Source organism: Heptranchias perlo, chromosome 2 (genome assembly GCF_035084215.1).
Source record: "Heptranchias perlo isolate sHepPer1 chromosome 2, sHepPer1.hap1, whole genome shotgun sequence".
Classification (NCBI taxonomy): domain Eukaryota; kingdom Metazoa; phylum Chordata; class Chondrichthyes; order Hexanchiformes; family Hexanchidae; genus Heptranchias; species Heptranchias perlo.
In genome coordinates, this window is record NC_090326.1 from 169,008,330 (window position 1) to 169,018,904 (window position 10,575).

The 10,575-nt window shown below is 48.4% G+C and overlaps 1 protein-coding gene across 1 annotated transcript; it reads right to left on the reverse strand.

The window, feature by feature from the left end:
• Positions 1–259: 259 nt before the first annotated feature.
• Positions 260–9,531, reverse strand: LOC137334738 (transmembrane protein 276-like). Its single transcript, XM_067999654.1, has 3 exons — positions 9,461–9,531; positions 8,353–8,501; positions 260–912 (listed from the first exon to the last, which is right to left on the reverse strand). Exons 2-3 carry the CDS (start codon positions 8,455–8,457, stop codon positions 418–420), a joined length of 600 nt encoding a protein of 199 aa, XP_067855755.1. The 5' UTR covers positions 8,458–8,501; positions 9,461–9,531; the 3' UTR covers positions 260–417.
• Positions 9,532–10,575: the final 1,044 nt, after the last annotated feature.

The following is a 10,575-nucleotide window of genomic DNA, read 5'->3' on the forward strand; positions in this document are numbered from 1 at the left end:
AAGGCGCCGGCGAAGGCAACGTCAACAGGCGATGGGTGTCGTGAGATGGGAAGCGGCGATGGCAGACGGAGACGGCGATGGCGACAGGTGTCGGGAGACAGGAGATGGCGACGGGAGATGGTGACAGGAGATGGCGACAGGCGATGGGGACGGGGGATGGGGGATGGGGGACAGGCGATGGGGACGGGGGATGGGGGATGGGGGACAGGCGATGGGGACGGGGGATGGGGGATGGGGGACAGGCGATGGGGACGGGGGATGGGGGATGGGGGACAGGCGATGGGTGACGGGCGAAGGGGGGCGGGGAAGGGCGATGGGAGACGGGGACGGGCGATGGGAGACGGTGATGGGCGATGGGAGACGTGAGTCAGCAGACGGTGATGGAGACAGTGACGGGGAGGGGAGACAGGAGTTGGTTCAGGCCGCCCCTGCCCGGTGCTGCGTGTCCAGAGCCCGCTGCAAGGCCACGATCCCAGAGGTCAGCAGGAAGTTCAGGAGGTCGGCCTTCTTCAAGCCCAGCAGCCGGCCCGGCCCGATCTCCCTCACCACGCCGGACAGGCTGACCGCCACGCCACAGAGGTTGGCGGTGAAAATGCAGACGGCCAGGACGGAGAGCAGGGGCGCAGCGATGGCCGTCCTGACCGCCAGCTCCCGGCTCTCCTCCCCCAGGTAGTCGGAGCAGGCCGCGGCCACGATCCCACCGGTCACCGCCGAGTTCGCCGCCAGACGGTCGCCGTTCAGCCAGTGGAAGCCGAACGAAAGGAGGGGCAGCCCGATTACCGTGGCCACCCGGTGCATCTCTCGCTGACACTGGGTGAGGAGGGCCGACGGGGCCTGGCTGCAGGAGTAGATGCTGCCCAGGAAGCCCGCGCAGGCCTGCATGAGGAACCCAGCCGCCGAGCCCAGGTTCACCTGAGAAAACAACACACAAGACGTTCAAGGCACCCGGCACTCCCCCACCGCGCCAGCCCCCTCTTCATCTTCATGCTCTACCACTGGTTCTCAGCTTGGTGATTGTTCTTACAACTGAGTCTCCCCATAGTGTGGGCCACCTGATGGACAGCTGTCTCCAACGAGGAGGACGGACCCACACAAGGCAGCTTGCCACGTGATGGCCGGCCGAACCTATGCCGTAGAATCTTCCAGCACAGAAGGAGGTCATTCGGCCCATCGAGCCTGTGCTGGCTCTTTGAAAGAGCTGTCCAATTTTGTCTCACGCCCCAGCTTTTTCCCCATAACCCTGCAAATTAGCCCTCTTCAAGTACATGTCCAATTGCCTTTTGAAAGTTCCCATGGAATCTGCTTCCACTACCCCTTTCAGGACGTGAGTTCCAGATCTCAGCAACCCTCTGTGAAAAAATTCTCCTAATTTCCCCTCTAGGTCTTTTGCCAATTATTTTAAATCTATGACCTCTGGTTACCGACCCTCCTGCCACTGGAAACAGTTTCTCCCGACTTGTTCTATCAAAACTCCTCATCATTTTGAATACCTCTATTAGGTCTCGTGTTTAACCATCTCTGCTCTAAGGAGAACAATCCCAGCTTAATAGTATCATAGTAGGTACAGTACAGGAGGCGGCCGTTTGGCCCATCGAGCCTGTGCCAGCTCTTTGAAAGAGCTGTCCAATTAGTCCCACTCCCCTGCTCTTTCCCCATAGCCCTGCAAATTTTTTCCCTTCAAGTCTAGGGTCCTCCCATACACAATGAATGGGAGGACCCTAGGCAAGACAGAGGGTCAGAGGGATCTTGGTGTGCAAGTTCACAGATCCCTGAAGGCGGCGGAACAGGTAGATAAGGTGGTAAAGAAGGCATATGGGATACTTGCCTTTATTAGCCGAGGCATAGAATATAAGAGCAAGGAGGTTATGATGGAGCTGTATAAAACACTGGTTAGGCCACAGCTGGAGTACTGTGTGCAGTTCTGGTCGCCACACTACAGGAAGGATGTGATCGCTTTGGAGAGGGTGCAGAGGAGATTCACCAGGATGTTACCAGGGCTGGAGCGCTTCAGCTATGAAGAGAGACTGGGAAGATTGGGTTTGTTTTCCTTGGAGCAGAGGAGGCTGAGGGGGGACATGATTGAGGTGTACAAAATTATGAGGGGCACAGATAGGATGGATACTAAGGAGCTTTTTCCCTTCGTTGAGGGTTCTATAACAAGGGGACATAGATTCAGGGTAAAAGGCGGGAGGTTTAGAGGGGATTTGAGAAAGAACTTTTTCACCCAGAGGGTGGTTGGAGTCTGGAACTCACTGCCTGAAAGGGTTGTGGAGGCAGGAACCCTCACAACATTCAAGAAGCATTTGGATGAGCACTTGAAATGCCATAGCATACAAGGCTACGGACCAAATGCTGGAATATGGGATTAGAGTAGACAGGGCTGATGGCCGGCGCGGACACGATGGGCCGAAGGGCCTCTATCCATGCTGTATGACTCTATGACTCTAAGTATTTATCCAGTTCTCTTTTGAAAGTTATTATTGAATCTGCTTCCACCGCCTTTTCAGGCAGTGAATTCCAGAACATTACAACTCACTGCGTAAAAAAATGTTTCCTCATCTCCCCTCTGGCTCTTTTGCCAATCACCTTAAATCTGTGTCCTCTGGTTACCGACCCTTCTGCCAATGGAAACCGTTTCTCCTTATTTACTTTATCAAAACCGTTGATGATTTTGAGCACCTCTATCAAATCTCCCCTTAACCTTCACTGCTCTAAGGAGAACAATCCCAGCTTCTCCAGTCTATCCACATAACTGAAGTCCCTCATCCCTGGCACCATTCTGGTAAATCTCTTCTGCACCCTCTCTAAGGCCTTAACATCCTTCCTAAAGTGTGGTGCCCAGAATTGAACACAATACTCCAGCTGTGGCCTAACCAGTGTTTTATAAAGGTTTAGTATAACTTCCTTGCTTTTGTACCCTATGCCTCTATTAATGAAGCCCAGGATCCCATATGCTTTTTTAACAGCCTTCTCAACTTGTCCTGCCACCTTCAAAGATTTGTGTATGTGCACCCCCAGGTCTCTCTGTTCCTGCACCCCCTTTAAAATTGTACCATTTAGTTTATATTGCCTCCCCTCATTCTTCCTACCAAAATGCATCACTTCACACTTCTGTGCGTTAAATTCCATCTGCCATGTGTCTGCCCATTTCACCAGTCTGTGTCCCCCTGATGTCTGTTACTGTCCTCCACATTGTTGACTACTTTTTCGAGTTTCGTGTCATCTGCAAACTTTGAAATTATACCCTCTATACCCAAGTCCAGGAGCAGTGGTCCTAATACTGACCCCTGGGGAACACCACTGTATACCTCCCTCCAGTCTGAAAAACAACTGTTCACCACTACTCTCTGCTTTCTGTCTCTTAGCCAATTTTGTGTCCACGCTGCCACTGTCCCTTTAATCCCACGGGCTTTAATTTTGTTAACAAGCCTATTATGTGGCACTTTATCAAATGCCTTTTGAAAGTCCATATACACAACATCAACCGCACTCCCCTCATCAACCCTCTCCGTTACTTCATCAAAGAAATCAATCAAGTTAGTCAAACACGATTTTCCTTTAACAAATCTCTCCACATAACTGAAGTCCCTCAGCCCTGGTACCATTCTGGTAAACCTCTTCTGCACCCTCTCTAAGGCCTTGACATCCTTCCAAAAGTGCAGTGCCCAGAATTGAACACAATATTCCAGCTGAGGCCTCACCAGTGATTTGTAAAGGTTTAGCATGACTTCCTTGTTTTAGTATTCAATGCCCCTGTTTACAAAGCCAAGTATCCCACATGCTTTCTTAACCGCCTTATCAACTTGCCTAGATGTCCAAGATAGGAGGGGGAGGAGGCCATTCAGCCCCTCGAGCCTGTTCCGCCCATTCAATCAGATCATGGCCAAACAGTCCCTCAACTCCATCTACCCCCAGGATTCTTCATCACCAAGCACTTAATGTTAAGCTCTTATGTTCTTATTTTGGACTGAAGGGGAATCGAGGGATACGGGGATCGGGCAGGAAAGTGGAGTTGAGGCCAAAGATCAGCCATGATCTGATTGAATGGTGGAGCAGGCTCGAAGGGGCCGAATGGCCTACTCCTGCTCCTATTTCTTACGTTCTTAATCCTGGTCCTCCCATCAGGAGGCGGGCAGGACACAAGGCCGACTCCCCATCTGGGTGCTCGGCAACGGGTCGCAACTCTTCCGCCTGGCCACCATTTACCTTATCTTTTATTGCCACGAGTCCTTCATCACCAACTCGCAGGTAACACCGGTCGGTGTGTTTAGCCGCTGAGCTGCGCGGTGGGGAGGAGGAGGGGGGAACGGAGCTCTGCGATGCATCTTATACCAAGACCATGTTGTTACGAACATAGGCACAAAATGAGGATATTCAGCCCTTCAAGCCTGTTCTGCCATTCAATTAGACCATGGCTGATCTGTACCTCAACTCCATTTACCCCCCCGTTGCTCCATATCCCTCGATACCCTCACCCAACAAAAATCTATCGATCTCAGTCTCAAAAGCTCCAAATGACCCCCAGCATGGGGGGAGAGTGTTCCAGATTTCCACTCCCCTTTGTGTGAAGAAGTGCTTCCTGATTTCACCCCTGAACGGCCGAGCTCTAATTTAATTATCACAGAATTACATGGAATTTCACAGCACAGAAACAGGCCATTCGGCCCAACTGGTCCATGCCGGTGTTTATGCTCCACACGAGCCTCCTCCCTCCCTACTTCATCTCACCCTATCAGCATATCCTTCTATTCCTTTCTCCCTCATGTGTTTATCGAGCTTCTCCTTAAATGTATCTACACTATTCACCTCGACTGCTCCTTGTGGGAGCGAGTTCCACATTCTCACCACTCTCTGGGTAAAGAAGTTTCTCCTGAATTCCCTATTTGATTTATTGGTGACTATCTTATATTTATGGCCCCTAGTTCTGGATTCCCCCATCAGAGGAAATAGTTTCTCAGTATCTACCCTATCAAATCCTTTTACCATTTTACCACAACATTTTCGGACGACACCAAATTGTGGGGTGTCATTAATACACAGGAAGAATACGTTAAATGCAAGAAGATATTAATAAACAGGCAGAATGGGCGTGTAATCGGCAAATGAATTTCAATATAGGTAAGTGTGAGGTGGTGAATTTTGGTAGGAAGAATAAGGAGGTCACAAACTTGGATAATAAGAGTCTAAATGGGGTAGAGGAGCAGAGAGATCTGGGGGTACAGATACACAAATCACTAAAAGTAGTGACGCAGGTTAATAAGGCCATAAAAAACAAACCAAGCACTGGGGTTCATTTCTAGAGGGATAGTTTTCTACAGCAGTATGTCCTAGAGGTAACAAGGGGGCAAGCCATACTAGATTTAGTAATGAGTAATTAACCAGATTTAGTTAACAGCTTAACTGTGCGTGAACATCTATCCAATAGCGATCATAATATGACCTAGTTCAATGTAGCGTTTGAAAGGGAAAAAAGTGAATCAGCTGCTAAGATTCTAGACTTGGGTAAGGCCGACTTCAATGGGATGAGACAGAGACTGTCCACAGTAAAGTGGGCAAATCTGTTAATGGGTAAAACGACTGATGATCAGTGGGAAATGTTTAAAGAAACATTTAACGTGATACAGAATCGGTTTATACGCCTGAGGGGCAAGAATTCTACTTGCCAAAAAAAACAGCCATGGACAACTAAAGAGGTAAGGGACAGTATAAGACATAAGGAAAGGGCGGACAAAAAGGCAAAAAATGACACAGATCCTGGCGAATGGGAAAGATACAAAGATCAACAAAGGGTCACAAAACAGATAGTAAGAGCTACAAAAAGAGAGTAAGAAAAGAAACTCGCAAGGGATATCAAAACCAATGCGAAGAACTTTTATAGTTATATTAGGAAAAAGAGGGTGGTCAGGAGCAGTGTTGGCCCCTTAAACACTGAAAGTGGGGATATTGTCATTGACAATGGGGAAACGGCGGACATGTTGAATAATTACTTTGCGTCAGTATTTACAGCAGAAAAAGAGGATAGCATGCCGGAAATCCCAAGAAAACTAATATTGAATCGGGGACAGGGACTCGATAAAATTAACATAAATAAAACAACAGTAATGAAGAAAATAATATCACTAAAGAGTGACAAATCCCCAGGACCAGATGGTTTCCATCCCAGGGTTTTAAAGGAAGTTGGTGAGCACATTGCAGATGCCCTAACTATAATCTTTCAAAGTTCTCTAGATTCAGGAACTGTCCCTCTAGATTGGAAAATTGCACGTCACTCCACTTTTTAAGAAAGGAGAGAGAGGAAAACCAGGGAATTATAGACCAGTTAGCCTAACATCTGTTATGGGGAAATTGCTGGAGTCTATAATTAAGGATAGGGTGACTGAACACCTCGAGAATTTTCAGTTAATCAGGGAGAGCCAGCATGGATTTGTGAAAGGTAGGTCGTGCCTGACAAACCTGATTGAGTTTTTTGAAGAGGTGGCTAAAGTAGTGGACAGGGGAATGTCAATGGATGTTATTTATATGGACTTCCAGAAGGCATTTGATAAGGTCCCACATAAGAGACTGTTAGCTAAGATAGAAGCCCATGGAATCGAGGGAAAAGTACGGACTTGATTAGGAAGTTGGCTGAGTGAAAGGCGACAGAGAGTAGGGATAATGGGTAGGTACTCACATTGGCAGGATGTGACTAGTGGAGTCCCGCGGGGATCTGTCTTGGGGCCTCAATTATTCACAATATTAATTAACGACTTAGATGAAGGCATAGAAAGTCTCATATCTAAGTTTGCCGATGACACAAAGATTGGTGGCATTGTAAGCAGTGTAGATGGAAACATAACATTACAAAGGGATATTGATAGATTAGGTGAATGGGCAAAACTGTGGCAGATGGAATTCAATGTAGACAAATGTGAGGTCATCCACTTTGGATCAAAAAAGGATAGAACAGGGTACTTTCTAAATGGTAAAAAGTTAAAAACAGTGGATGTCCAAAGGGACTTAGGGGTTCAGGTACATAGATCATTGAAGTGTCATGAACAGGTGCAGAAAATAATCAATAAGGCTAATGGAATGCTGGCCTTTATATCTAGAGGACTGGAGTACAAGGGGGCAGAAGTTATGCTGCAGCTGTACAAAACCCTGGTTAGACCGCACCTGGAGTACTGTGAGCAGTTCTGGGCACCGCACCTTCGGAAGGACATATTGGCTTTGGAGGGAGTGCAGCGTAGGTTTACTAGAATGATACCCGGACTTCAAGGGTTAAGTTATGAGGAGAGATTACACAAATTGGGGTTGTATTCTCTAGTGTTTAGAAGGTTAAGGGGTGATCTGATCGAAGTTTATAAGATATTAAGGGGAACGGATCGGGTGGATAGAGAGAAACTATTTTTGCTGGTTGGGGATTCTAGGAGTAGGGGGCACAGTCTAAAAATTAGAGCCAGACCTTTCAGGAGCGAGATTAGAAAACATTTCTACACATAAAGGGAGATAGAAGTTTGGAACTCTCTTCCGCAAACGGCAATTGATACTAGCTCAATTGCGAAATTTAAATCTGAGATAGATAGCTTTTTGGCAACCAAAGGTATTAAGGGCTATGGGCCAAAGGCAGGTATATGGAGTTAGATCACAGATCAGCCATGATCTTATCAAATGGTGGAGCAGGCATGAGGGGCTGAATGGCCTACTCCTGTTCCTATGTTCCTAACCTTAGTTAGACCACACTTGGAGTACTGTGAACAGTTCTGGTCACCATATTATAAAAAGGATTATAATTACAGAGGTATTGGAGAGGGTACAAAAAATATTCACAAGGATGATACCAGAACTGAGAGATTATACCTATCAGGAAAGGCTGAACAGGCTGGGGCTCTTTAGAAAAGAGAAGACTGAGGGGTGACCTGATAGAGGTCTTTAAGATTATGAAAGGGTTCGATGGGGTAGACGTAGAGAAAATGTTTCCACTTGTGGGAGAGACCAGAACTAGAGGTCATAAATATAAGATAGTCACTAATAAATCCAATCGGGAATTCAGGAAAAATGTATTTACCCAGAAAGTGGTGAGAATGTGGAATTCGCTCCCACAAGGAGTAGTTGAGGTGACTAACATAGACGCATTTAAGGAGAAGCTCGATAAACAAATGGGGGAAAAAGGAATAGAAGGATATGCTGATAGGGTGAGATGAAGTAGGGAGGGAGGAGGCTCGTGTGGAGCATAAACACCGGCATGGACCTGATGGGCCGAATGGCCTGTTTCTGTGCTGTAGACTCGATGTAAGCGCCCTGATCAGACACACAGCGCAGAGGGTGGCGCGGATCCCCAGGTCAAAGGTCATTGATTGCGCTGCGAGGACTGACCTTCCGTGCACGATAAGCCGCCATCAGGGCCACGGCGCAGAGCAGGAAGTTGCTGACCGCCACGCTCACCTCCCTCTCCTTGGGCGCCATCTTCGGTCTCTCCATTAGCCGAGGGACTTCGCCAATAATTACAAAGTGAGCGTCTAACTCTAGAAACGGAAAGATGGAAAGCGTTGGTGAACAGAGGGCAACCTGGGCAGCCTGAGAATTTCAATTCAGTTTAACAAATATTCTGGAAATAAAAAGCCGGATCAGTAAAAGTGACCATGAAACTGTTGAATTGTTGTAAAAACCCAACTGGTTCACTAATGTCCCTTTAGGGAAGGAAACCTGCCGTCCTTACCCGGTCTGGGCCTATATGTGACTCCAGGCCCACAGCAACGTGCCCTCTGAAGTGACCCAGTAAGTCAATCAGTTGTATCAAAACCACTACCAGCAGTTCAAGAAGGCCCACCACCACCTTCTCAGGGCAACTAGGAGCGGGCAATAAATGCCAACCTTGCCAGTGATGCCCACAATCCCGAGAATGAATAATAAAGGAAGGAAGGCAAATACTTTGGTCGAATGGAGAGGCCTCGGTGTAGGGCCGAGGCCCACAGTGCAGGACACCGGCAAAGGCCGGGGAAGAGTGGGAGAGAAGATGAGGTCCTTGCGGAAGCAGCCGTCAGGTGACACCAAGCTTGGGTCTCGGGTTGGAGTAGGAGAGGGCGAGATTTGATTTCGATACACTGAGGATTCAGGCAGGAGGAAGAGTGAAAAGGATGGGAAATCTGGAGCTTAACAGGAGCAAGACAGAAAAGTTTTCTGGCCTATATGTGACTCCAGTCCCACACCAACGCGGCTGACTCTTAACTGTCCTTCTGAAGTGGCCACGCAGTTGCATCACCACCTTCTCAGGGCAAGTAGGGATGGGCAGCCCACATCCCCAGAATGGATAAAAAAAGAAAACAAAAACTTGGCAGGAAGCAGGAAGGAGGGTCGGCCTGGGGGAGGGGGAGGGGGAGGGGGAGGGTCCAATGGAGGTCCGGGGAGGGGGAGGGTCCGGGGGGAGGGGAAGGGGAGGATTGGTCCGCGGGATCTACAGAGATATAATTACACTCTCACTGACCTCAGGATCTGCCAAACAACAATTACACTCTAAGTGACCTCGTGTTCCACTTTGAACAGATTAGACACAGGTTGCCGTTATCAGCAGATTAACACATTGGTTTCATGCTCCAGTCCTCTCAATGCTCTGATTTACCATAAGCAATGTCTGGGAGATCTGTTAATTACAAATATTTAAAATTATTTTTCTTACTTTGAAAGATTTTCTTTCTGTAGTTGCAGAAATGGAACAATTACCCGCTGCTCACCAACAGGTAGGTTTGAAGCACCCAGTTGCAACGGCTGGAGTCATACCTAGCACAAAGGAAGATGGTAGTGGTTGTTGGAGGCCAGTCATCTCAGCCCCAGGACATTGTTGCAGGAGTTCCTCAGGGCAGTGTCCTAGGCCCAACCATCTTCAGCTGCTTCATCAATGACCTTCCCTCCATCATAAGGTCAGAAATGGGGATGTTTGCTGATGATTGCACAGTGTTCAGTTCCATTCGCAACCCCTCAGATAATGAAGCAGTCCGAGCCCGCATGCAGCAAGACCTGGACAACATCCAGGCTTGGGCTCATAAGTGGCAAGCAACATTCGCGAGATAAGTGCCAGGCAATGACCATCTCCAACAAGAGAGAGTCTAACCACCTCCCCTTGACATTCAATGGCATTACCATCGCCGAATCCCCCACCATCAACATCCTGGGGGTCACCATTGACCAGAAACTTAACTGGACCAGCCATATAAATACTGTGGCTACGAGAGCAGGTCAGAGGCTGGGTATTCTGCGGCGAGTGACTCACCTCCTGACTCCCCAAAGCCTTTCCACCATCTACAAGGCACAAGTCAGGAGTGTGATGGAATACTCTCCACTTGCTTGGATGAGTGCAGCTCCAACAACACTCAAGAAGCTCGACACCATCCAAGATAAAGCAGCCCGCTTGATTGGCACCCCATCCACCACCCTAAACATTCACTCCCTTCACCACCGGCGCCCTGTGGCTGCAGTGTGTACCATCCACAGGATGCACTGCAGCAACTCGCCAAGGCTTCTTCGACAGCACCTCCCAAACCCGCGACCTCTACCACCTAGAAGGACAAGAGCAGCAGGCACATGGGAACAACACCACCTGCA